We start from the raw sequence: 27589 nt of genomic DNA, 5'->3' as shown, positions 1-27589 counted from the left end.
GATGTACCAAATTGTAGATTTTACCACTCCTAATGTTTGTAGCAATTTCTCGGATGGGTTTTTTCTGTATTTGCAGCTTAAGGATGGCTTGTTTCACCTGCATGGAGAACTCCGCATGTTGTCTGTTCACAGCAAAATCCCCCACGTACACCCCCCCAGGCCCTTTATCTGCCTAACTGATAATGACATAACAAAGGAATTGCCCACACCGGCCCATGAAATAGCCTTTGAGTCAATTGTACAATTACCTTTGAGCCCCTGAAATGGAGTGATTGTGTAATAAAGGATTTAGTTCCTCACATTTTATGCAATCTTTTTTGTTCAACCCACTGAATTAAAGCTGAAAGTCTGCAGGTCAATACATCGGAGTTGTTTCATTTATAATAATTGTGGTAATGTACAGAACCAAAATTAGAAAAAAGTTCTCTGTCCAAATATTTATGGATCTAACTGTATGTATCATATAAAATAGGTGAAGGAAAGATGTAATATGTTGTCATGTGTCAGCTACAGGATATAAAAAAAAAACTAGTACATATGCTTGCTTTTAGTACATGTTTTCACGAGTTTCTCAATTTGCGTTTCTGATTACGGACAGATTGAATTTGTTCAACAACTGCCAAAAACAGTCAGTGGAAAGATCCGAAGAAATGAGCTGAGGAACAAAGAATGGGGAAAAGCCTAGGAACCAAAAACCTAATTAGCCAAAATGTGCAAATCAATTTCCAGTGTTTTACTTACTCCACTGAAAACTTACTTAACTCACATTAGGTTTTATTTTTTTACTGTAATGTGTTCTGGCCTGTCTCAAGATTTGCCACATAGGTTATTGTTCCCTATCTGGCTGCGGCAAACTGTGATTTTAGTGACCTTTACAACGAGCAGGGACAGTTAAGAAAGTAGTACTAGGTCACATTCATCAAAAACATTGAGCTGCATGAAGATTATTGAAATCTATAAAGGAAGGGAGAGAGAAGAGACCTTATGCTTTTTTCAGGGCACTGATCCAAAGTACTGAAGCAAAGTCAGCAGTGGCAGCCTCATGTTCTCTTTCGTAACCAATTTCTTCAAGACCACAAAATGTCAGTCATCATTACAAATTTTAAATACATTTTAGGATGAACCAGTCACTTTATGTAGCAAAGTAGAAAAAAAAAATATATTGTTTATTCTTATAAATCGATGTTGGATTAAAAAAATGACATCCTGTAAATTTTTTCAATAAAGCATCAGTACAAATATGCTGTAATGTATAAAATAACAAATACATAATTGGTAATTAAAATATAATGTGTTACTCCCATAAACAGCACATGATTTGTTATGGAATATCATTTCAAAATTTAACACTCCTCATAGGCTGTCAGACCTGCTTGATGCTATCCATGCATGCCAGTTGTAAATTCATAGGTTATGCGACATAAGTACATAAGTAGATGCAACAGACCTACAAAATGTAACAGAATGAGCAGGCTAACCAAACAAATTAGTGACAGTTTTTCCAGTGATAAGTAAAAAGTTCAAAAAGAATGATGATAACAGATGCATTACTTTGTGTCAGTGGTTTAACATCCAAGAATCGTCCTTCTTGCAGCTCCAGAAGAAACCAGGGCAGTCACAATGTACATACCAAAAAAACACACTGGAACGTAGTGGTCTTCTAACATTCATCTAAGTGTATTACAATGAAATAAAAATCTTCTCATGTGCAAAGATCCTGGGGCAGTTACAGCCAAAGTCTTTTACATAAACAATCCTCACAGTTCCAGACCAGGAAGACAAAAAAATGATTAGCAGATCTCTGACAAAGAGGGCATTTTGTTTTTTCCCCAATTGGTGGTCCCCTCATTATAGGAGAAAGAAAACATATGCATAGAGTAGCTTCATAAAAGGTTTAAATGCCTATAGCTCAGGGGCTAGAAAATAAACGTTCATTAAAAATGGTAAATTGTGAATTGAAAATCATCCTGACCCTATGTTCTCAATGATGGTCTCAGTTTAAATGTTTTGTTAGGTTCTGAGCACATTGAAGACAAACTTGTATTGGAGGTAAAAAACCCATTGGTGGATAAAATGAATGAAGAGTTTAGAGACTTCTCCTTTAGAAGTGTATCTTCCCATTTAAAATAGCTACAACCTTTCCCATTATCATCTCTCTTTCGTATAGCACAACTGTAGAAGACCCTACCTTGGTTTGGGCCTCCGTTGGACACAGTAAGTTTCTTTGCCCTTCGACCACAATTGCACATTGAGGCAGTAATACGGCTAAGTTTTGTTGATCCATTGTTGCTGCTCATGTTCACGGTGGAATTTAAAACTGTGGGAGGCATTTTTTTAAAAGGAGCACTGATGGATGGCAATGTCTTATTCCTCTGATCCTCATGGATAGTAAAGGACAGTTTCTTTGGGGAAGAGAAGCTGACAGGGAGTTTCCTCTTTGGAAAGTAATCCAATACTGAAGAAGTTTTACTTATTCGCTTAGCAGATTGAAGAACCACACCAGGTTTGTCGCTCAGAGCAGTAGGTAGTTTAAAGGTGGAACTTTGAGTCACTTGCTTCTTCACACTGACATTATAAATTGTGGTGTCTGGACCCTTGTACACCACCGATTTTGAGAGCAAAGTGGATGGATATAAATGAACACTTTTGGCATGGGACTGCACATTTGGTTTATCCTGATAATCTTGAAGTCTTAAAACACCAGCTGAGGGTGAATCAACTGGTAGCATGTCCGATTCTTCATTCTCAGTAGAACTAGTACTTTGTCCTTCTTGGGAATCTGCTATTACTGCCGCTTCTTCCCAGTCAGCCAATATAGACAAATCTGAATTGTACTCATCTTCCAGACCTGACACATCATTCACAGACACAATAGTGGTAGAGAATAACACATGACTGGGACGTTGGGGTGCATGGTTGGCGGGTGTAGATGTAAACGTTTCAGTTTGTCTATTTTGCCAAAATACATGTGAATTTTGGTTTGGGCACATGTATTTATTTCCATAGCCAAGTATAGTAGTAGAGAGTCCATTTAGTAGATTCTGTGGTGGCTGCTCATCTTCATGTGCTACATCCATTATATCTTGTTCACTTTCAACAATTTTATTAGTCACTTTTTGCTTGTCATCATTTCCCACAGTCACCTTGAAGGTCTGATTGATATCTTTTTGTTCCGATACATTGATTTGCTTGTGTAAAACCATTCCAATTTTTTGCTCTGAAGGTTTACTTGACCATACCTAATTTCACAAACAAAATCCAGAACTTTTCAAATGGCTCAGCACAGAATTTTTATGTATTTTTTTTTCTTGAGTTCTAGTTTTATGCTTTCCATGGTTTAGCAGTTTATAAAAGTTAGTCTAAACATGATGAATGGACTGGATGAAAAATGGAGACCTAAAAAACCAACTGACCTTATCTAAAGATTTTGTTATTTTCAATACACATCCATCACAAATCATTTTCCACGCAAGTCTTGCTGTGTTTCGAGAATCATCTAAGCCTAAAAGACAAGGTATAAAATAAAAATGAGCGTTTGTCCAGTTCATCCCTGTAGACCAATGGTCCCCAACCAGGGGTCCGCAGCTCTGGCCAGTGCACCCCGAGCGGGGTCAGGAGAAGGACCCCGCTGGCGGGGGGGGGGAGATGGCCAGAGCCGCAGGACCAAATCCCCCATACAGATCCGATACTCAGGGAAGTGGGCAGCCTGTATCCCTGGACACAATCCACATACTCTCCCATCACTTGCTAAGATATGCGATAGGAGAGTGGGCGGGGTTATAAAATCATCATGGGGGAGGCTTCTCCCCCTTTAAGTGACACCTGGCTCCCCTTGGATGCGTGGTCAGGAGCTGGTAATTTTAGTGGTCCATGGGAACGAAAAGGTTGGCGATCACTGCTGTAGACTACATAACATCCTTAACCAAATTATGGAGATAAGAAAAAGAGAAGGTGAAGTATTCTCCACCAGAGGAGAACCAAAGCAATACAGAACCCGCCAGGATTTACCAAAGAACTATGCCAGCTCAAAAAGGAATTTATTAAACTGCATCTCTGACACATCAACTGGCATTGTTCAGTAACTGCAGCATATTCAAACAGACAATCCACAACGAAGGTTGCATGTGTTGCACTATTCTTTTGTTTTGTTAATGCATACACTTTACCTTGAAGATACGACAGATGCAAAGTACATTTATTGTAAGAATTTCAAGCAGTTGTTCTGATATGAAATCATACCCAAAGTTCTCTTCCACAACACTTAATTCTGTAAGCTTTCCACAACTACCATCTATGAATTGCTAGAGAACTATGAAAAGAGAGTGGGAGAAAAAAAAATAGCTTTCTACAGCTTTCATGCACAGGTACTCCAAGATTGGCTAGAAATAGGAATATATTATCATTTCAGCCCATTGGTTTGTGATTGCAGAACAGCTAGTTATATTAGCAACATATGAATAAGAAACATCAATACCTGAATGCTCTCTTCCAGAAAACTCAATTCCCACATCCTGTAGAGCCCCGTTTAAGCCCTTTGGTCTGCGATTGTAAAAGAGCTGAAACAAATCATAACTAATCAAATATCCTTTAGGAGACTGAACTCATCAATTTTTGCACACCACAATGTTTAGAAAGTGTTTGTGAATTTTTTGCACAGTAAAGTCTTTGAACACGTTTGTCTGAAAGCCTGGTAAACTTACCTTATACGTTAGCCTGAGGTCAATCCATGAACTCAGAATTTCTGGTTTTCTCAACTGTTTCCTCTTGCATTCATATAGTAAACAAACTCCAAGATCCCAGTCTAAAAAAATGTCAGTTCATAATAAAGGAGATATTGGAGCCACACTTGCCATTACATGTATCTGCAGAGATGTACAATAATGCACTTCTAAAGAAATATTACAGCCAAACCTTTATAGAAAGTGTTTAGAGACTGAAAGCTCGTTTGATCTTCTATTTCTGTCTGTGCACCCACCCCCCCAGCTGCTCCTTACCCGACCATGTGACGAATGCACACATCTTCGGCTCTGTGGAGGACGGGTCTGGAAGGACATTAGGAAAAATGAAGCCTTTCTCATTCTGGAGCTTTTTAATCCAATTGGAAAACTGGGATAGACAAATCTTTAAGGGAACTCCATCGTCAACTTGTTGCTAAAAAATAAAAAATGTATTCAACAGCTTTTAAAAGCAAATGGAATTACAAAGGTTATGTTTGTTCTGTATATACAATGCAAGAAAGAAAAGGCCTAACCTTCACCAAATATCTTCTGATGACCAAGAGAGCAAAAACAAGAATACATTGACAAAACAACTGTATGGGACTCACATTAAGTAGGGTAGCTGCGTGAGTTTTTATTTATTACCACTCATTTTTACATCTGATCTTGCCAACAAACATCCATCATCCTTCTCTTAGTAAATCTGGCATTACTGTACCATTAACACTATGTAAACTAAAAGATCAGAAGTACATCCAGGGAACCAGCATTCTTTACAATGGGCTCAGGTGTGTGTTAAAGCTGTACTTTGTATACCTACTGGTCATGATTTAAGGGACATGTCACTACAAAGCTCATATAAACGGAAGAATTCAGATGGACTGTTTTTTCAGTGTGCAATTTTTCCCATTTCTCAATCATTTAAAATATATACCTGTTTTATTCCTGTCAGATCTGTGCAAAATTCAGAAAGAATTGGGTGCTCTTGTGGCTGTACATAGGTGTGAAACTCTGATTCAATCTCTCCATTGGATGTATTCAAGAAAACTGCAGGAAATTCAACTAGAAGACACAGTTGTATTGTATTCAATGGTGGTTGTGCATTAACAACTTTTAGCAGAAATAAAGCATGTCTGCAAATAAATTATGGATTATCTAAATTAGGGACTAGATACACACAAGCATATCTTGTTTGATTCAACTGACTGCCCAACAAATATTAGCTACATTCTATTTGTGTGTCCTTTTTAAAGGATTAACTGTAATGGTTTTAGTTGATTTACAAGTTTATAATCTAACAACTAATCAAATTTTGTATATTATTTAATACCTGGAATAAAAGCCTAATAAAACGGTGCATGTTTTTTAATACTAATTGGTAGAGCATGCTAATCTTTCTAAAAGGAAAAGCCTGTACTGGATCTGCATTTTATTACACATTCCAGTGCTGTGTCTCTTCTGTGTACTTCCAGGCGTTTTCCAGAGACCCGATTGGCATTTCAAGGCATAGCACCTCAGAATTGGAGCAAAAAAACAAAGGGGGGGGGGGGCACACTAGTCCCAAGCTATTGCTGGTATTGACCTGAGTAGGTTCCAGTTAGCTCCACTGGTCCTGTGCCCCTTTAGAGTTTCCCTATTGCTCTGGTCACTACCAGCTACTGTTTGTTTCTGATTTCTGATGGCAATTTGAAAATAGCCTGAAGCAAAGCCAATCACTTTTTTAGGTAAGAGCTAGCAGCTTAGCACTGTGCCTCGGCCAGTGAAGCCTAGACTATTCACCTTCTGGATTTGTTCTATAGCATGGACACATTTGTGTCAGTAGACTGAAAATGGTGCCCTAAAAACCACATTGCTATTTGTAAAGCTACGTACACACTTCCAATTATTATCGTTGGTAAATGAACGACGAACGATCCTGCACGATATCTGCGAACGATCGTATAGCACCGATCCTGTACATACAGATAACGACACGATCGTTCGTAGATATTGTACACACAATAGATGCGATCGTTTGAGCGATACAGGAAGTGACGTGCGCCGCAGGAAGTGAACGAACGTTCGTTCATCACGCATGCTCAGACCATGGACGATCAATGAACGATAGTACACACGAACGATGGTCAACGATCGTCGTCCAATCCGATCCGCCGGTCCGGTCGTTCATTTCCAACGACTTTCCTCGTTCGTCGGCATCGTTGGTTACTTTTTTTACGAACGATTTTTGCCCAATCGATCGTTCGTCGTTCATTTTGAACGATAAAAATTGGAAGTGTGTATGCAGCTTTAATGATTCCTCTATGCAGGACATAGTAAGCCAAGCAGATAAATAAGAATGTCCATTGCTTTGTGCTCAGCAGCTGTAAATAGTCATATTGACCTGAAAAAGAATGGTTGTACTGTATTTTTTTTTAAACTGAACCTAATTTTAAAATATGGAAAAAACAAGATATGTTTCTTTATTATTTGATTAAACATAGAATGAAATTGTGGAACCAATATCATGTATGTAGGTAATGCTACAAATTACCCAGTGAAACACCTGTTATTAGACTGGTGGATGCTTTAATATGACGCTACTAGCAACATTCTACTTACTGATTTCATTGCCATAATGCTTATAGTCCTTCCAGCACGTTGACTCGAAATCAATGATGATCAAGTATTGAAAAAATTGTCCTGCAAAAAATGAAAAAGGCAGCTAAAGCTAAAAACGTCTCCAGGTATCTGGTACAAAGGAAATTTACAGGAGGATTTACTTACTGGACTTGGGGCTGCTGCCATTCTTACAGCTCAGAGCCAACTTAGAGCTTTTTCTTATCAAACCAAGCTGCCTTAAAAAACACAACATAACTTTCTCTTTGTTACCAGTTATCATCACAAGCCATATCTTTATTAGACAGCTATGCCACTTAAATATACAGGTAATCATTTCTAAAATGTGATGTATAATACTGTTTATATTGAACACATAGATTTAGATAGGGATTTAGAAATTTTTTAAATTGTAGACCTGTAACTTACAGAAATATGTCCGAACAAGGGTCTAGTAGATATCATGAATAGAAAAAATGTTTGAAACACACAATCACACACACACAAAATGAAAAAAAAAAATACTTTTAATAAAATTAAATAAAAGACACAAAAAAATCAGCATAAACAAGAATACATAAATAAATGAAAAATACTGAAAATGCGATAATTAGGTATAATATATATATATATATATATATATATATATATATATATATATATATATACACACCTTCCTAGTGTCCGTCACATACCTATAGACAAAACCTAAACATAAATATATTTTCTATTATTTTGTATTGGACTGGATACAAGACTTTGTATTCAATCCAATACAAAATGAGAACAAAATTCAAACTCTCATTATGTATTGGATTGATTACAAACTCCTGTATCCAGTCCAATACAAAATGAGAGTTTGAATTTACCAATGACATACTTTGTATTTATTTTGTATTATTTTGTATTGGATACAGGAGATTGTATTCAATCTAATACAAAATGTGTTTGAATGAGTTTCAGTTTGAATTTCCCGCACACGCGCTGACGTCATCGCGCACGCACGCAGGGAGGAGCCGGCCGGCTTCTTCTTCCCGAAGAGGACACCCGACGCTGGAACACGACGATGGACGATCGCAGCGGGACCAGGTAAGTGATCGATAAACCCAAACTTTTCTCACTGTATTTCATACAGTGAGAAAAGTTCAGGGTTATCGAAAATAGTAACTTTTTTCAGCCCGGACCAAGGTCGGGCTTATCGGTCAGGTGGTTAAGGGGTGCAAGTTTGGTATTATAAGTGCACGATTAAGCCCTAACATACACTTAGGTCCATAAATATTTGGACACAGACAACTTTTTTCTAAATTTGGTTCTGTACATTATCACAATTAATTTTAAATGAAAAAACTCAGATGCCGTTGACCTGCAGACTTTCAGTTTTAATTCAGTGGGTTGAACAAAAAGATTGCATAAAATGCGAGGAAATAAATCCTTTATTACACAATCATTTCATTTCAGGGGCTCAAAAGTAATTGTACAAATTAAAAAGCTGAAAATAAAATGTTCATTTCTAATACTTGGATGAAAACCCTTTGCTGGCAATGACAGCCTGTAGTCTTGAACTCATGGACATCACCAGATGCCGGGGTTCTTCCTTTTTAATGCTCTGCCAGGCCTTTACTGCAGCGGCTTTCAGTTGCTGTTTGTTTGTGGGCCTTTCTGTCCAAAGTGGGACACTGGCGGATCAGGTAAGGCTGCATTTACTATACCTGCCTATTGGTTTACTTACCCCGAGTGTGACTCTGGGTTACTGCTCTCAGCTTCTTCTACCGTTACCACTAGGGAGAGTAATAAACTCATGGGTTGCTTGGGCTGTTTGTTTTCGGTCATTGCCCATCTGTATTAAGAAACGCCTCCCAATCAATGTGACTGCATTTAGCTGGATTAATTAATATACAGGATTTATATAGCGCCAACATATTACGCAGCGCTGTACGTTAAATGGGGAGCAGACAGTATGTCTCTGAACACCTCAGAATTCATTCGGCTGCTTCTGTGTCACATGATGGATAAACACTAGTGTCCCAGTGCCATGGCAGCCATGCACGCCCAAGCCATCACACTGCCTCTGCCATGTTTTACATGGAGCTGAGTTTTGGAGTTTCGGAGCTGAGTTTTGCTTGCGGCCCCTCTTCTCATTTCCATTCTCATTTTCCTTCCGATGTCTCTGCAGATTAGAAGATCTTCATTAGGTGAACGCTCTCATTTCTTAGATCTTTCTGAATGTCTTCATTCCATCATTTCCATCAGGTCTGACATTGAGGATTAATGGCTTTTGTGGAGGTAAGAGGGCATAACCTTCATGTCTTCATTTCTCCAATACATTAGTGTTTCCTTTGCTGTGTCAGGGGCCCCTATGCTACCTGTCTGTGGCCCTACTTTCCAGCCTTTTATCTGCACCTCGATGTTGGCCCCAGTATTAGCATTGTGCTCTCATGAGATCCAGGATCCAGGACAGCCTTCTGTGGTGTTGTTGTTTTGGGCTAAGCCAGACAATATGATTATTACTCTCCATACAGTCCAGAGCTTCGGCTGTATCCCAAACCTGCAAAATCATTGCTGGAGCCATTTCATTGTTTCCTAGACCTTTATTCATACCTAGGGTGTACTTTCTGCCCTTCCCCCAAAAGAAGCTTTCTATTAGTCTGTCATTTGCAATCCCTATTTAATGTACAGCGCTGCGTAATATGTTGGCGCTATATAAATCCTGTTTAATAATAATAATAATATCTTGAAGGCCATTAAAGCTACTGGACGAAGCGCCAATCTAGAAACCTAGATTAGTGAGTGCATTTAGATGCTCTATTAAAAAAGCCACAAACAAGGACAATTGCACTTTACAAATGGTAGTCCCGGGGGACAATTTTAAATTCAACTCGGGTGACTGGCAAAAATTACAGACACAGGGTAGCAAATGCACAAAAAACACTTTACTAACAAAAAAGCACATTGGAGTGAACACACAAATTGTTTAATATAAACAACAATGTGGGGAATACAGACTAGGAGAGTCCGTTTGATTTGAGGTTTTTGTGTTCTTCAGTCCCTTTGAAGGATGTTGATTAACGCTGTGAGCAGGGGCATTTTTGGCAATATTTCCTGGCAAAGATTTTATCAGTTAATGTGACGTGTGAAACTAACACTTGTTCTCCTTCACTGGGAATGTCACCACGAGACTGAACAAATGTACTTTCTTTTCTCCTTTAAGTGTCCAGCCAGAATGAAGACTCTGCTGCTGCTGTTATGGTGCTTTCTTTCTTTACCAGCTCTCATTATAGCTGAGGAGCAAAAAGTGGGAAAGGGACCCAAAGCAAAGAAACACAAGGCACCAAAAATCAAGGAGGAAGATAATGTTCTTATCCTCACTGGCTCCAACTTCTCTGGGGCACTCAAGGAAAACAGATATTTATTGGTTAAATTCTGTAAGTATAATACAGACAGCACTATGGTAGCATTTGATGTGGCACATAAACAGTACTTAGCCTTTGGGTTCAAGTTCTCTTTTTCGGGATAGACAAGTGTTAAAATTAACTTCTGAACTTTTGTTTTTGTAAAATAATGACATTTATTATGGTGTATAATTATTCTGTACTTGGCTGCCAAAGGTTTATTTTGGGGTCTTTTTTTTATAAAGGTGAGAGGGTGACTTTTTAAGTAAGTAAACAGGTAGACAGTGGAGTGGCAGTTGATATAGTGTACTTGGACTTTGCTAAAGCATTTGACACTGTACCCCACAGACGGGTAATATGCAAGTTAGGGTCAATAGGTTTAGAAATGTCAATCTGTAAATGGGTAGAGAACTGGCTTAAAGATCGCATCCAGAGAGTTGTAATTAATGATTCATACTCAGAGAGAGAGAGAGGGAGGGGGGGAGACAGAGAGAGAGACGGGGAGAGAGGGAGGGAGAGGCAAGAGAAAACTCTGGCTTGTATTGAAGTACTAGTGAAATTTGGATGTAGAAATGCTTACTTTGCGAGTTGTTTTGTAGTCATTTTGGTTTTTCATGCACATCAAACCCCATGTAGCTACAAGAATAATAAAAAAACAAATTATAACATCAAACACAGACAAAATCTGCTGGAAATGTTGACTCCAAGGCTACATACAGACATGTGCATTGGTTCTGGTTTGATAATTTCGGAGGAGAATCTGGCCCGGACAAGGAAGGATGGTAATGGAGGTGAAGGGGGAGAGCACAGTGGGGTGTCGCTCCATCGTTCTCCCCTCTACATATAGTATGTACAGAGAATGGATTGTACGGTCTATGGGGGTTGGAAAGGATTGTGAATGATTCTAACAGCAATTATTGCCCAGCCTTGGGCCACATACAGGAATGAATATAAAAAATGTTTGAAACACACAATCATGTAAAAAAAAAAATACTTTTAATAAAATTAAAATACACAAAAATCAGTTTAAACAAGAATACATAAATAAATCGCCGAGGGACGCGTACGCGAACGCCGGGTATTCCAATTCTTTCCAAACTTACCGTACTTCCATGCAAAAAGTGTTAAATTTTTTGCATGGAAATTTATTTTAGATTGTAGGCTACAATTCACCGAATTACTCATAATTACTTATAATTCACCCAATTACCACATTACTCACCGAAATATGTCCAAAATTTTATAAATTTATTAATAATTTTTTTTAAAAGGTTTTTATTAAAAACCTTTAAAAAAATCTTTAAAAAAAGTTTGAAAAAAAAACAAAAATAGTGTATAATGTAATGTACCTGTACAGTAGCCTATATAATAAATATATATAATAATAATATATAAATATAAATAATACAATTATATATATATTATATAAGGATTTCTTTGTATTGGACTCAATACAGCTTTTTTGTATTGAGTTCAATGCAAAATCGATAGACCCGAACCAAGGTCGGGCTTAACGATCGGGTGGTTAAAGTAATATAACAATAGTTACATACAATTCATAACTAGTTTTATTTGGACTAAGAAATCATGATTTTGTTCATGTCATCATTGTTTAGGTTCATTCAGCCAATGACAATAGAGGACAGCCATCCTGTCATAATGGAGGAGCAGCTCACGTCACTGGATGGATCATTGTGGACGCTTATACACATTATTGGATGCTAACATTACTAAAAAGAAATGGACTCTCTTTTTACAGTGTGGTGCCACAATTTTTTAAATTTTCAACTTAGGTTTATGGACAATCCAATTGTAGAAGTGGACCTCAATCTCTCTGTAGTGTTCTAGGTCCGTAAAGTAGTGGCAGCTGCCCCTTAAATGTTTATATTTAGACAACAAAGAGAGGAAAAAAGACAAAAGGGGTTTGATGGCTAAAGATAATAATTTTAATATACAGTGGTACCTTGGTAAAAGTCTTTAATCCATTCCAGATCCTTGGACTTATACCAAACAAATTTCACCCATAAGAAATAAAAGGAAAATGATTAATCTGTTCCCATGAAATAAAATCCTATTGTTATTGGCATACTATACAATAATGGGGCTGTATGAAATAATTTAAACACTGCCTAATACTAAATATTTACTATATACTAAATAAATGAAAATGTAACCTCACTTTACCTTGCTGAGAAGAGTGGAGTGCCTACTAGGATGGTGCAGAGGAGGGGATGGTATGTAATTCACAGAGAGTTATAGCGTGGGTAGTTCACTGAATGGCAGCAACTGGCTTACTGATTCTCGTGAGCAGTCGTGGCTTTGTCTCCGGAGAGGTAAATAAGAGTAGTGCGCGGTGTTATCACTCATTTTGACCCATACAAGTTCTAGCACAAAGGTTGTATACCAAGCAAAATTTTTTGTGTCCAATCAGGACTTATACCAAGTTGGACTTATTCCAAGGCGGACTTATACTGAGGTACGACTGTAAATATATTCATGAGGAATATTCATACAATACAATTACTTACAATCAACTAGTGCATCCCAGGTCCATTGTGTCAACATAGGATTGGGATATCCATGTGATACATAAATAACTGCAATCATTTATAACCATATCAGCCTTTGTCACCCGAAGCATTTCACCTGTATTGACTTCTTTAGGGGTATAGCTGGGACTTAGTCTAGATCAGTGGTCCCCAACTTTTTTGGGGCTTGCGGATCAATAAATGCTCGGACTCCAAACCACGCGGGAAGCCATGTGTCATTCAAAGTGGAAGAAACTTCCACCAGAGTGACATCATGATGCCCTGAGCCTGCAATGGGAGAGTGGGTGGGTTGTGTCCAGCGCAGTGGCACGCATGCATTGAAGATGCAATGGGAGTTGGTAAAATTTCATGCGTGTACAAGTAGATTTGCAGGCATTGCCAAGTGGTATCTTGGAAGCAATATGTCGATTCTCAGTGGGGTCACCACACAACTTCCACTGGTTTCAATAGAATGGTTTGCAATGCATTCCCCATTCAAGTCAATGGAATCAGTTGCATAATAAATATCCCATGGAGTTGCGGTGCTGTATGCACAAGACAAATGCAACCACCCTGGTTGCCCTATAAAACTGCTCTCAGGCACAACGGTTACTCCTGGGACCTAAACACTGACATACATGTCAATCTGCACAATATCCCCTAGATCCAAAAAAACCTATGTAATGCAAAGCAAATGGTTATTCCAAATGCAAAGGCCAGTCCCACCGGATAAACATTATTCTGATGTTTTTGGTAGGTCCCCCTATGCAGTTACATTTATCAAATAATGTACCACATCTCCTATTTATATCAAATCATACAGACAATACACCAATACATCAAGATACTTTTTGTCTACAAGGACCTATGCCAATCTTCTTTCATCATACATAATTTAGAGAAAAAAATTGTAATCTGACACTTCGGTTCTGGAGCACAGTAAGGGTCAGCTTAGAGGCCAAAGATTTGCTCAATTTTAGATGGGAAGCAATTTTTGCATGGGGGTGAGAAAAGCCCTTTTTTATATATAATCAGACAACTGGGGGATTTTGTTTGAAGGGGGGTGGGGATTAAAGATGTGGATAGAAATGGAGGCGGAGAAGTGACGAGCAGGCAGCAGGGACTTCCTTCAGCTCCACTTTGTCTCTTCTCCGGCTCCACTTCTTCTGTGTCGGATGCGGAGCGCTGGCAGATGCCGGCCTACAACGCCACCTAAAGTCCCCTGGTACGGGGTCCGGATAATGGAGAGCCTACTGTGTGTGTATATATATATATATATATAGGTTATTTATTATAGGGGTTTGGTTTCCTTGTTAGTTGCTACCAACATAGGTTGGGTTACCTTAGTGTCATGGTGCTGTGATAGATTTCAGTGCTTGTCATTTCAGACTTGTAAATACCCAAAATCTATGAGCAAGTACTGTATGTTCTATAGTTATCTTTATAATTCTTCACCAAAATGCTGCAAAATGTCACATTCCCTGCTTTGGACCCCAAAGTGTTCATACAAAGAACTGAAGAGGCAATGGAATGATTGGAACTGTTTCTATAAATGTCATTTGTAGTGTGAATGACAAAATCTACCTGGAGCCTGCAGTGTGATAAGATATTTCCCTGTATTGACACCTTGATGTATACTTGTTTCCTGAAGCGTCCGGACACTTGGTTTTCTATAACGTATGGCTTGTTCTGAGCTGTGGTAAAACTTTGCTGACATTATCACCCCTGGACACCGACTATACACAGCTAGACGTCAGGATCGTTTTCAGGCAAACACACCCAGCAACTGCCTGTAGAGGGGATTTAAGGGGGTAAATGCCTAGCTAAACAAAACACACCCTTCTAAAAGGCTCGGTACCTTCCTGGTTAGGAAATGGGAATCTGGTTTTCCCTAACAGAAAGCGGGTACAGAGCCTTTGGATAAACCAGGCCCACCTACCCCCAGAGGTGACAAGGGAGGTAGGGCTTGGAGGAGGGCTCTCTTACCCACAACCTGATCCTGGTGTTGTGGAGGTCTTGGGGTGCTGGCTTATTTGGAATCTGGGAGCCCTACTTAAAGAGGAACTTAACTCAAAAGTCAATGGGTCCAGAGGTGTCCTCCATCAGGTCCTGCGTCGTCCTGGCATCCGTCTTTGGGCCAGTGTGACCATCTTTTCTTCTTTCACCAAACCCAGGCACGAAATCGGGTGACATAGATGGGAAAACAAAACTTGCCGATCTCACTCTGTATGCGCGAGATGAGCAGTCTTTTCCCTTTTGATAAAAGCGCTCTTTCTGTGCACGCCTGAAAAACTGGGACATGTGCAGGAGGAGCCCTGGGATTCGTGACGTAGGGAGGATTTCCCTCTCCTCAGTATGCATTGTGGAGGGAATTCCCTTCAGGTAGCCACATGCCGCTCTGGCACTTTGTTCCGGTCTGATCCTGGACAGCAAGCCGTGGCATTAGGCCAGCACAAACTAGCGGCTAGGCTGTATCTGGCCTGAAGGAGTTGGCCAAGCCCTTGCCTAGGCAATCGAGAATAAGGGGGCGTGCTGCTTTTTTTTTTAAAACGAGTGTTGCACTTAGGAATTTTTACCTACCCTATGTAAGTTCAGGTACGCTTTATTACACCCTGGGGAATGAGTACAGAGGTACATAGAGATAATAATAATATTAGATCCCTAGAAATAAGATCCAGCACAGAGTGTCACAAATGTTTTATTATTCTTGTTTTACTAATATTTACCTTTGCAGGGTGTCCCCTGAAGACCTCCCTAGTGATGTAGAAGCGCTAATACCGCTCCGGGTAGACCTGACAGAGAAACTCCGCCATGACAGGCAGATCCGTGCCCTCCTGTCATCAGCTGTGATTGGCTGAACTGAGCACGTGATTAATCCAGCCACACACGGCTCAGGGCACCGAGCCCTGCCGGAGAGTTTCTAGCCCCGCCCCTCCACCATTCAGCTTCTGCCCTACTACAACATAGGAGACCACAGAGTCGCGCTGCAGTGACGTAAGATAGCAGCGCCGGCGCGACACGTGAGTGAGTGTATCTGGAAATCCGTGTGGTGTGGAAGTCGTGTGTTACTTGCCGGAATGAGTGCCGAAGGGCAGAAGGGAAAGAAAAGAGGGAAGTCTCAGTACCTGGGTGATGCCAAGCGGCACAAGGGCAGCAAACAGCTGGAAGTGGGTATGCAGGGCATTCTCATCACCTGCAACATGAATGAGAGGAAATGTGTGGGAGAAGCCTACAGCCTGCTCAACGAGTATGGAGAGGTCCTGTATGGGGCTGAGAAGGTAAGTGATCACAGCCTGCTACTCCCACAGCCATGCAGCTTGTCACTGCCAAGTATTATTATTCCCCATGTATTTATATAGTGCCATCATATTATGCAGTGCTGTACAAAGTCCATAGTCATGTGACTAGCTGTCCCTCAGAGTAGCTCACAATCTAATGTCCCTACCATCGTCATATAACATTAATGTAGTCTAAGGTCAATTTAGGGGGAAGCCAGTTACCTAACTGCATGCCAATGAATGTACACCCAGTGTATAGTAATCATTATAGAAGTATATGATAATTCTGCCATGTATGTAAACACCTCTCCTGACCACTCGGTCACAGGTTGGAATCCCTGCCAGCACACAATCTGCATGGAGTTTGTAGGTTCTCCCCATGTCTGCGTGGGTTTCCTTTGAATGCTTCGGTTTCCTTCCACATTCCAAAAACGTGCAGTTAGATGAATTGGTTCCCCCTAAATTGACCCTAGGCTACATTAATGTCATATGACTATAGTAGGGACATTAGATTGTGAGCTTCTCTGAGGGACAGCTAGTCACATGACTATGGACTTTGTACAGCACTGGCGCTATATAAATACTGTGTAATAATAGCACAGTATTCCCAAGTCGTATGGGGCTGAATTTATGAAACGGGGAATATTATATTCACTGGTGGGAATCAGTTACTGCTATTGAAACTCCTAAACCTGAATGATTACCACAAGGGAATGTTTGAGTGAATGTCTAATTTCCTGTTTTTTAAATTGAGCCCTTAATAAAGAAACTTTCATGCTGTTTGTTGTTAACTGTTCTGAAAACATCCAATCCAGTCCGGCCACAGGTGTTTGCACAGCAAAGAAAGAAAGTAGGAAATAAGTGAAATATATGTTCTTTTGATTCAGTTAGGTGAAAAGGATGACTTGGCATCGGGCAACGAGGAGGAAGAGGACGACGATGACATGGAAGCGGCCTTGAAGAAAGAAGTTGATCAGATTCGCACCTCAACAGAGAAAAATCTACGAAGGTTTCAGTCAATGGAGAGTGGAGCCAATAATGTTGTCTTCATTAGAACCTTAAATGTTGGTAAGGATTCAGTGACTTCTAATACAGATCTAATGTTAGTAACATATTGTTCAGAATCATTTATTTATATTAAAAATAAAACTTTGTGTACTACGTTCCGCCACCTCTTGGATTATAATCTTTTTTGTGCTGGGTCCTCTCAGTGAGGTGTGATTGTTTGTATCTGGCATTTGCCACCCCTATATATTGTGCAATAGTGTATATTATGTTATTACTAAACAGGATTTATATAGCACCAACATATTATGCAGCGCTGTACAATAGTGGTTGCAAATAACAGACAGATACAGACAGTGACACAGGAGGAGGAGAGGACCCTGACCAGAAGAGCTTACAATCTAGGAGATAGGGGGCACTTTATAAATACTGTTTAATAATATGAGAGTTCTTCTAATGGTTTCCACACTTTTTTTTAACTCTTTATATTAAACATTTCAAAAGCATTACATCTTTTTACTCACCTTCCTTTTGCAATTCTTTTTCTTAGCATCCTAAAAACTTTCCTTTTTCCACTCTAACCCCAAAATGTAGGGGTTATTAATTAGGACTGAAATGGATTTGCCTTACTCCTCTTGCCTAATTTGTTTTGTTTAAGGGCCATGGTGTTTATTGTTTTGTTTTGTGATGTGTCATGTTTTAGATCCTGAAAAGTTGGTGCACTACATATTGAAGGACCTGTACACCACCAAGAAAAAGAAAACACGTGTGATCCTCCGTATGCTGCCAGTCACTGGCACATGCAAAGCTTTTCCTGACGATCTCAAAAAATATGCAGAGGCTTTCTTTCAACCATGGTTCAAGGCTCCCAACAAAGGCACCTTCCAGATCGTTTACAAATCCAGAAACAACAATCACATGAATCGGGATGAAGTCATTAAGGACTTGGCAGGTATTGTTTTCAGAATCAAGTATTTTGGTGTAGGGCAGGGGTCTGCAACCTGCGGCTCCGGAGCCGCATGCGGCTCTGCAGCCTCCTTGTTGTGGCTCCCTTCGGCTGCCGCGGGGAGATCTCTGATGGGGGATCCCCTTCCTCCCAAGACACTGCGGAGGAGGGGGATTCCCTATCCAGTGTTCTAATGAAAAAAATCTACCACGGGGCGTGTACAAATGGGTGTGTACAATGACATCCCCCACCTTTGAACCCCAATTCCTCTGGAATGGGGAGATGTACAAAACCAAAAATGTAGCTGCAAGTGGGGGACACCTGTGACTAACACCCCCTAAAATTTATTCTTTAGGCTGGCATCAGAACATAAAGAACTCTGCCCATCCAAAAAATCTACCGTTACACATTGCTGGAGGCACCTGAACCCTAATTTCTCTAGAACAGGAAGGGGGTACAGGTGAACAAAATTAGAGGTGCAAGTGGGGGACACCTGTGGCTAACACCTCCTAAAAACTCCACCCATCAAAAACCCCTACCCTGTTACACATTGTTGGAGGCTTCTAACACCTAAACCCCAATTTATCTGGAAACGGGGGTACAGGTGAAAAAAAATTAGAGGTGCAAGTACGGGACACCTGTGGCTAACACCTCCTAAAAGTTCATAAAACTCTGCCTATCAAAAAAATCTACCCTGTTACACATTGCTGGAAGCATCTAGCATCTGAACCCCAATTTCTCTGGAACGGGGGGGAGGCGGTTCAGGTGACCAAAATAGAGGTGCAAGTGGGGGACACTTATGGCTAACACCACCTACAATTGAATCGCTAAGGCATAGTCAGAAAATAAAGAACTCTGCCCATCAAAATATTCTACCCTGTTACACATTGCTGGAGGCTTCTAGCACCTGAACCCCAATTACTCAAGATTGGGGGGTACAGGTGAACAAAATTAAAGCTGCTAATGAGGGACACCTGTGGCTAACCCCCCTTAAAATTTCATCACTAAGGCATCGTCAGAACATAAAGAACTCTGCCCATCAAAAAAATCTACCCTGTTACGTTGGAAGCCTCCAGCTAATGTAACAGGATGATACGTTAGAAGCTGGAGGCTTCTAGGGGCATAGTTCAGTGTTTAATTTAATTAGGCCTACACATGCACACTTGTTGTAACAGGTAAAATTAAAAAAATATTAACTTTTAAAAGTTTATAAACTGTGTTATGTTTTGCGGCTCCAGACTATTTTTCTTTAGTGGAAGAGGAGGCAAAATGGCTCTTTTGATAGTAAAGGTTGCTGACCCCTGGTGTAGGGGACTGTTTAGGTAGTACATATAGAACAATATATGTATGAAAACATTTTTATATTTGTTATTAATAAAATGTTTTTATATGTTAAAAACATATGCTGTTCTATATGTACTGCCTTAAAAGTCCCCTACACCAAAAAAATGTCTATTGGGATGTTGGCAGTAGTTGATTAGTTCTGAAATTGACAAACGGCTACCATCTTGTTTTTCTATATTGTTTTCAAAATGACTTTTAGCTGATGACACGTCATGGAAACCCTAAGTGATGTTTAATTGTATCGTTCTTAGACTATAAAAACAATGCTCAGAACTCTGGGTGAACTGGGGCTCTGTTACTTTGTACAGTGTTGTCAATCTTCTGTTCAGACCTTGCCTGTAAGAATAGGGCTATTTTCATCACATGCTGATGTTTCTTCTTTGTCCATTTAGAGAATGAAATCATCCCCAAAGTGTGGCCTTCCAGGACGTCCATAACCTGTCTATGTTGTGTGTCGGGTGCTTGTATCACAAGAGTTACAAATTCTTTGGTTTGCATGACAGGTGTAACAGGAAGACTGTCTATTCAGTGGTTCATTGGATGCAAGCAGAAATGTTAAGCCCTTAGGTTAGCCACTACAAACATTTTATTTTTGTCCTTTTTTTTAATATTCTAGGCTTAGTTTCTTTGTTCTTTACATCTGTATGGAAGACCTTAACTTTATTCTAGTTCCTGGAAAGGAGACTTCCATAAGTACCTATGGAATTATTGGAAACTGACACGGTATCCATTTATGTTTAAATTTTATCAGTGCAGAAAGAACGAGGACAGGTGAGTATCACAGGGATTAGTTCTGTTTGATGCTCTGCAAAGAACGGGGACAGGTGAGTATCACAGGGATTAGTTCTGTTTGATGCTCTGCATCCCAAATTGAGCTTTGTGCAGTGGCAGTTATAAGGTGACCTCACTTGACTTGATGGATCTTTTCACTTCTCCATCATTGGAGAAACAGCAAGTTATTACTAATAATACAAAGTATTACTTTTGGCTAGGAGGACAGTTAAAGCTCTGTACTTTAGCATCCTAATATTTGTCCTCTGACTGAAACTGTGTCTGTGTTTTGCTTTCAGGAATTGTTGGCAGCCTAAACCCTGAGAACAAGGTGGACCTCAGTAACCCAGAGTATACGATAGTGGTGGAAATTATCAAAAGTGTTTGTTGTTTGAGTGTGGTGAAGGACTATACCCTGTTTAGGAAATATAACCTGCAGGAGGTAGTCAAGGCCACTAAAGAGGAAAAGCCACAGCAACCAGCAAATGATGACAAACAAAAAGCACAAGAACAAACCCAGGAGGAGCCTGTGTCAGATGCTAATGCCTAAAACAACAAGAATACAGTCCGTACTGCCTCATGTGAACGGAGTGACCAGTTGAATTATGTCCTGGAAAATGTAACTTTGTAATTGCTGGTAATATAACCATCTGGTCTGTAAAAGATTATGTTGCAAGGTTGTGGTTTTGCAGAAAATGTTGTTTTTTTTTTCACATTGGGACTGATTGTAGTAGCTGGCCTGCAGTGTGGTAACTGTCGGTTTTCTACAAAAAATGATAGCTCTTCTGTTGTGTAAATAGAGAGCAATTTAATATATGACTGGTCCAGCCCATCATGTCACAAATGTTTGCATTAACTTGTTACCTGAGGGGTCATTAAGCTTTGGTCAGCATTGGATGGAGAGTAGATGATGACCAGGCAATTGCAAATATGTAAATACTACAAATGGCTCTCTTCATTTATGAGAGGATTTTATGAACTACCAATGATGAATGCTAGTTGCCTGACAGTCATGCTGAGTTTGTCAAGCTGTCCTGATCTGCATTTTATACTACAAGCTGGCGGAGCGACAGAACAACCAGGTCACTGGCATGTTCAGACGGAGGATAGCTTTTTCACTTGGCAGGTGTAAATGAAAGTTTAGAGATTAAGTTGGCTGTTTTTACTTTTACAATATTTTTTATTTAATAATCCCATTTATTCATGTGTGAGGGTACAACTGATTGTTTTGTATTTTGATGAATTTAGACAACATTGCTTTTGTGAAGTAGCTTGTTCTTTTTACGTTTTTATGTCATTTTGTGAGCTGGAAAAAAAATGGAAAGTTTGTTACTGTGGAATATGTTTAAAATTACCCAGTCAAGACATTTCTTGGGATATTCTGCTAACTACTGGTCAGGAAGGGTTTTTTTTTCTCTGAAATGTATGGTAATTTGGGATACATTCAGGAGGTTCCAATGTCAAAAATCTATTTCTGTTTAAATGTATACCTTCTAAGTAATCTATAACAAGTACTTATGGTTGTCTCTCTCAGAGATCAGTGCTTTTCCCTGATGCTGTCCTCATCTGCAGTTTTTCATGATTAGGGAGCCATTATAGTCTAGGAATTAGTCAGAATCAACATCTGTTTTCTGCACAGAAATCCTAACTAGACACAATATACAGGTAAGTAAATTCTGATTCCTGCGCAGATAAACCCCGCCGTTAGTCTCCCAACTTGTAACGCAATGACAACTACATATAGACAAGTCGCTTGCAACTTAACTATGCTCAATCGCTACTTTTTATTCATAAATGGTGCAGGTATTCTGAAAAATTAAATTAAGTGGACTTTAAAGTTAGTAAAAGTTCCACTTTATCGCAATTTAACAGCGTTTGGCTCCATGGTAAAATGTAACACTTTTTTACTTGAAAAGCTGTTGAAAGGTTTTGCATTTCAGGGTTTAATTTGAACTTCAGCATCATAAATATATTCTGGACCTGCCAATCATTTCACTGACTTATTTAAGCAGATCATTTTGATTCATTAAATGGTGGTCTCATGAGTATAGCTAATTTCTCCATTGAAATATTTCACCATGACCAGTAAAAGTACTAGACTACCAAGTTTGTATTTTTAAAATAAAAGATTTTTAATGTTTGATCATGTTTTGCTTTTATTAAGAGGTATACTATAAGGATACGTAAACGTAGGATCCAGATTTACCTATAGAGAGGCTTATATGGATGTTATGGGTTACCAGGAATATGTTCCCTGCACTGCCTAATTAAATGAAATCACTTCCAGCACTAATGGTAAAATGATTGCAGCATTTCAGAATCGCTTGGCTCAGTGCTGGAACTATTGTCTTTGCAGCACTGGGTCCCAAGTTGCCCCCCCCCCCTCAAAAAAAAAACAAAAAAAAAAAACTGTGTGACTATGGAAGGGATCAATAGATTGTGAGTTCCTCAATGGGACAGTTAGTGACATTAGGGACATTGGAAGGCGCTTTGTATTATGTCAGCTCTATATAAATTCAAGTTGATAGTCGTTTAAGCTCTTAGGATTTTCATGTACTGCAGGATCTAGAGTTTAAGAAACACTAGTATGAAATCTATCTATCTATCTAATCTATCATATTACTGAAAACACCTTGTTTATTAAACACTGCAAAGGAGAATGGCTAGATTTACTGTTAGGAACTCCAAAGCAACGTAAATAATCCCTTTGTACACTAGTGGTGAGCAGGGAATGTCTGGCTGCACAACACATACAATAATTGTTGTTGGAAAGGATCTCTCACAATCCTTTCCAACGACTAAGAACTACACGATGCATGAACAAGTGCTGTACATACAGCACCATTCTGCTCCATGCAGGGGGGAGAACAACAGAGCTGCACCCCGCTCTGCGCTCTCACCCTTCCCTTGTTTTAGGATCGTTCGCCGTCTGTAGATCCACCAGGACGGTCATTTGGGCGATGGGCGCTGTACACACACCAGATTCTCGTCTGGGAACCATTGGACGTGTGTGCATAGCTTAAGCTTGAATAGGCTGGGCTATAGCAACAGATGACCAGCCAGCTTCCACTGTTATCTCCTGAGATCAGGCAAATGGTTAATGAGTTTTATTGCTTACATATGCTGGAAAGTAATTGAGATCTTTATTTTCCATCCACCAAGTAAAACATTCTAAAGGAAAATCTAATGTGCTTTAGACTATCCTTATTGCTCTTTGCCCTGTCATATCCATTAAACCTATACTGACAGTCAAATTATAGGAACTTAATTAAAAAAAAGACTTAATAAACAATACCAAGCATGTGTATATTGGCTGAATACTCCGGAAACACATTTCCTGTTGAAAATGTGTATTTAGTTGTCTTTAGTCCCTTGTATTTTTGGCCAAGAATATCCATACTCAAAGATAGGTGTTTAATGGATATGTATGTATACCATTATCTCTAATTACAGTATAATGCCAGTCACATTTCAAAGGTATATCCCCAACAAAAAAACTGTAGACTGCGGTGAATATTTGAGAAAGAAATGGTTATGTCAGCTTTAATAAAGGGGATTTGCCCCCGGAAATACATTAGGGTAATGCACTGCCAGTAGTAATCAGTTCATGTGGCACCATCATAAATGAAGTGATCACCACACGGTGTAAGTAGTAACATATTTTGTAATCATTTATACAGAATTATCTATTTCATATGATAAAATAGAAGCTGTTGTCCACTATTTAGAAATATAAATTGTATCCTTTTGCCTCCAAAGCGCCGATCACAAGGTAGCAAGATCAGTGTTGTATCTGAAAACACACAGGTTAACAGCTGAACCATCCTACAGTCCTGATGTTCAACAATGAGTAGGACTCCATTCAGGCCAAATGACACACACACTCCATCAATGCACCTAGAATGGAGTAGTTTGTATCAATCTGTAGCTCTGGTCTGCTGCACTAAGTTGGCTAGCCTTGCAGCAGTCTGCAACATATGTCAGAGTTCTGCCCCTGTTGGACTATCACTTCTGTCTTAAGCTTTTGTTGGGTTTGAATAAATCTGGTCCAATTAACAGTGCTTTGCCTCAGTTGTGCCCCTGGAAGTCTAGCAAAGGACATATCTTCAAATTCCAAATCCCCCCCTGACATATATCTAACTGTTAACAACACTGTTATTCGGCCCTCCCCTCAGGCACGTTGTCTTGGTGTCACCTTCTGCAGAGATGGAGACATAATCCTGTACAAAGCATTGGTCACACCACATCTGGAATATGTAGTCCAGGTTTGGGCACCAGTTCACAAAAAGGACATTGTGGGATTGGAGAGAGTGCAGAGAAGGACAACTAAACTAATAAAAGGAATGGAGGAGCTCCGCTATGAGGAGAGATTAGCTGAACTGAATCTATTCTCCCTTGAGAAGAGACGTATAAGGGGGGATATGATCACCCTGTATAAATATATAAATGGTCCATTTAGAGAACTCTCTTCCCAATTATTCACTGTAAGGTCATTACAAAGCACAAGGGGGCGCTCTTTGCGTCTGGAGGAAAAGAAGTTTAAGCTCCGGATAAGGAAGGGATTCTTCATTCCAAGAAAAAGCTGGATGATTTCTAGAAGCACAGAATATAACTGGGGAGTAAGGATTTAAAGTAAAGATAGCAGAGACCGTTGATCCAGGGAACATCCGATTGTCTCATGGGATCAGGAAGGAATTTTTTCCCCTGTTCAAGCAAATTGTACCCGGGGTTTTTTTTGCCTTCCTCTGGACCAACTATGTCTTATAGGGTTTTTTATCTGGGATGTAGTTCATGCATTAAATGTAATTTTAAATCCAATGTGGTCATGCATACAATAGAAATAGTATTAAAATGTTACTGTTCCTTGAATTACAATTGAAAAACATAAAAGTAGTAAGTACTATGTAGAGACATTGTAATCCCCGGATAGTTCCACAAGGCAGTCAGGAGCCATATGGTGAGTGTAGTGGTGTAATCGGGGCAGCATAAAATAGTGATCGTTTCACAAAGATTTTATATATAATTGGTATTTGCAGGAATTCTCCTACTACACCTTTGCTGATCAGCTACTGACAATCCATAGAGATTAGGAAGAGGTTCTTTTTTGAATATTATTTTGTTGTGGTATGGCAACTGTTAAACAGCATTATTCCATAGCACATACTGTTTTGGGCCAGTAATCCCTTTTCTTTAAGTATATTAAAAATTATCCCCGCCATGTCCTCCTTGTCCCAGGTGCAATTGTGTGTTATTGCAGTATTATCCCCAATATAAACATTTTTGAAAAATAAAAACAACAGCAAGATTTCTCTGGAATGGTCGTAGTCATTGCTAGAAGCACGTTTCCTAACTGAGCCTCAGGTTAAACCAGTGTGGTTTTTAACTACCTGGCAATCCAAAGAAGAATTCACAGGTTCATGAATACATTTTATTATTACATATGTTCCGTACATTGCCATGTCCTTAATAGTTAAAACATATTTATAAAATAATTCACAAAGTCTGACATTTTAACCTAGAAGTATGGTTATACCGTATTCCTTGGCACATGTTTAAATTCACAATATGTTGAACCAATGCTTTTATAACACGTACAGCTTACAAAGCCGTACCATACTAATATTTGCTAAGTTATTTTATCCTCTTTGTTCCCCTAATAGAAGATAAGAAGTCTTTAGGCATTTATCCAAAACATGCTTTGATAAATTCCCCTTGTTTAACCTTATGTACACCTTATGATATTTTAGGCAACAATGTAATTGTTTTATATATTTTTAGGCCATTTATGAAATTATTTAAAACCCAGTTATGTCCAATATATACATACTATACATATACAGTTATTTGGACACAGACAACTTTTTTCTAATTTTGGTTCTGTACATTACCACAATTCATTATAAATGAAACAACTCCGATGCAGTTGAACTGCAGACTTTCAGCTTTAATTTAATTCAGTGGGTTGTACAAAAAGATTGCATAAATGTGAGGAACGAAATCCTTTATTACACAATCACTTCATTTCAGGGGCTGAAACCTAATTGGAACATTGACTCAAAGGTTATTTCATGGGCCGGTGTGGGCAATTCCTTTGTTATGTCATTATCAATTAAGCAAATAAAAGGCCTGGAGGGGGGGCTTGTATGTGGAAGATTTTGCTGTAATCAGACAACATACGGACAAAGGAGCTCTCCATGCAGGTGAAACAAGCCATCCTTGTCCTCCTGGGCGGTAACCCCGAGTGTGACTCGGGGTAGAAAAAAGATGCTAAAAGCGGTAACCCCGAGTCACACTCAGGGTAGATAAACCTATAGGAAACAATAGTAAATCCCTACTTACCTGATCCGCTGGCGTCCCGCATCGTACTTCTCTGCGATGTCCGTCTTCCTTCTTCCTCCAACCGGCTTCCTCTGCACTCAATGAGTCACCAGGGGAGTTCCCAATGACGTTGTTGCGTGCGGACGTTCCCGGCGGGCTGGGAAATTCAAATCCATTTGTATTGCATTCAATACAAAATACCTCTATTGAATGCAATACAGTTAATTTATATGTATCAAAGCAGTACATTGTCCTTCATGAACATTTGTTTTACAGTATATTAGTATAAGTATAAAAAAAATTTTTTAACTCATTTAATTTATTATTTTGACATGATTTTGTTTCAAACTTTATTATACTCATACTATTATATTATACTGTAAAATCAATTTTTGTGAAAAACAATGTACCGCTTTTATACATAGTACAAAAACATCTGTACAAAAACAGAAAAAACCCATCGGAGAAATTGCTCCAATATTAGGAGTGGTAAAATCTACAGTTTGGTACATCATGAGAAAGAAACAAAGCACTGGTGAACTCAGCAACGCCAAAAGACCTGGACGTCCATGGAAGACAACAGTGATGGATGATGGCAGAATCATTTCCATGGTGAAACCCCTTCACAACAGCCAACCAAGTGACAACACTCTGCAGGAAGTAGGCGTATCGATATCCAAGTCTACCATAAAGAGAA

General features: G+C 39.3%; 4 protein-coding genes across 6 annotated transcripts in view; 3 read left to right on the top strand and 1 right to left on the bottom strand.

Moving 5' to 3' along the window:
• The window catches only part of LOC140336004 (acyl-coenzyme A synthetase ACSM3, mitochondrial-like), a 32745-nt gene extending 31433 nt beyond the window's left edge, over positions 1-1312 (top strand). The window contains exon 14 of the mRNA XM_072419060.1: positions 599-1312. Within this exon, the coding sequence (XP_072275161.1) occupies positions 599-685 (87 nt within the window). The 3' untranslated portion in view covers positions 686-1312. The remainder of the gene's footprint in view (positions 1-598) is intronic.
• Positions 1145-11359, bottom strand: ERI2 (ERI1 exoribonuclease family member 2). 3 transcript variants are annotated; one of them, XM_072419057.1, is made up of 9 exons: positions 11283-11359; positions 7482-7552; positions 7317-7397; positions 5653-5780; positions 4995-5151; positions 4701-4801; positions 4475-4556; positions 3414-3502; positions 1145-3239 (listed from the first exon to the last, which is right to left on the bottom strand). In XM_072419057.1, exons 1-9 carry the CDS (start codon positions 11303-11305, stop codon positions 1974-1976), a joined length of 1998 nt encoding a protein of 665 aa, XP_072275158.1. In that variant the 5' UTR covers positions 11306-11359; the 3' UTR covers positions 1145-1973. The 3 variants fall into 3 exon arrangements, with proteins under 3 accessions (XP_072275158.1, XP_072275160.1, XP_072275159.1); XM_072419059.1 differs by lacking the exons at positions 5653-5780; positions 7482-7552 and having other exon boundaries at positions 11283-11357; XM_072419058.1 differs by lacking the exons at positions 5653-5780; positions 11283-11359 and having other exon boundaries at positions 7482-7555.
• Positions 9958-27589, top strand: part of PDILT (protein disulfide isomerase like, testis expressed) — a 32922-nt gene continuing 15290 nt past the window's right edge. The window contains exon 1 of the mRNA XM_072419061.1: positions 9958-10735. Within this exon, the coding sequence (XP_072275162.1) occupies positions 10498-10735 (238 nt within the window). The 5' untranslated portion in view covers positions 9958-10497. The remainder of the gene's footprint in view (positions 10736-27589) is intronic.
• THUMPD1 (THUMP domain 1 NAT10 acetyltransferase adaptor) lies at positions 16213-22715 on the top strand. Its single transcript, XM_072419056.1, has 4 exons — positions 16213-16508; positions 17396-17576; positions 18217-18465; positions 20874-22715. Exons 1-4 carry the CDS (start codon positions 16308-16310, stop codon positions 21122-21124), a joined length of 882 nt encoding a protein of 293 aa, XP_072275157.1. The 5' UTR covers positions 16213-16307; the 3' UTR covers positions 21125-22715.

Source organism: Pyxicephalus adspersus, chromosome 7, assembly GCF_032062135.1.
Source record: "Pyxicephalus adspersus chromosome 7, UCB_Pads_2.0, whole genome shotgun sequence".
Lineage (NCBI taxonomy): Eukaryota > Metazoa > Chordata > Amphibia > Anura > Pyxicephalidae > Pyxicephalus > Pyxicephalus adspersus.
Note: the sequence above shows the minus strand (reverse complement) of the source record. Positions and strands in the feature narration are given on the sequence as shown.

Excerpts from the sequence above, each read along its gene's own strand:
- ERI2 (XM_072419057.1), bottom strand. The coding sequence starts at position 11,305 with ATGACTACAAAACAACTCGCAAA. Across the intron at positions 7,398-7,481 it reads TGGCAGCAGCCCCAAGTCCA|GACAATTTTTTCAATACTTG; the intron begins GTAAGTAAATCC and ends CATTTTTTGCAG. Across the intron at positions 4,802-4,994 it reads TGCATTCGTCACATGGTCGG|ACTGGGATCTTGGAGTTTGT; the intron begins GTAAGGAGCAGC and ends ACATTTTTTTAG.
- THUMPD1 (XM_072419056.1), top strand. The coding sequence starts at position 16,308 with ATGAGTGCCGAAGGGCAGAAGGGAAAGAAAAGAGGGAAGTCTCAGTAC. Across the intron at positions 16,509-17,395 it reads TCCTGTATGGGGCTGAGAAG|TTAGGTGAAAAGGATGACTT; the intron begins GTAAGTGATCAC and ends CTTTTGATTCAG. Across the intron at positions 17,577-18,216 it reads CATTAGAACCTTAAATGTTG|ATCCTGAAAAGTTGGTGCAC; the intron begins GTAAGGATTCAG and ends GTCATGTTTTAG.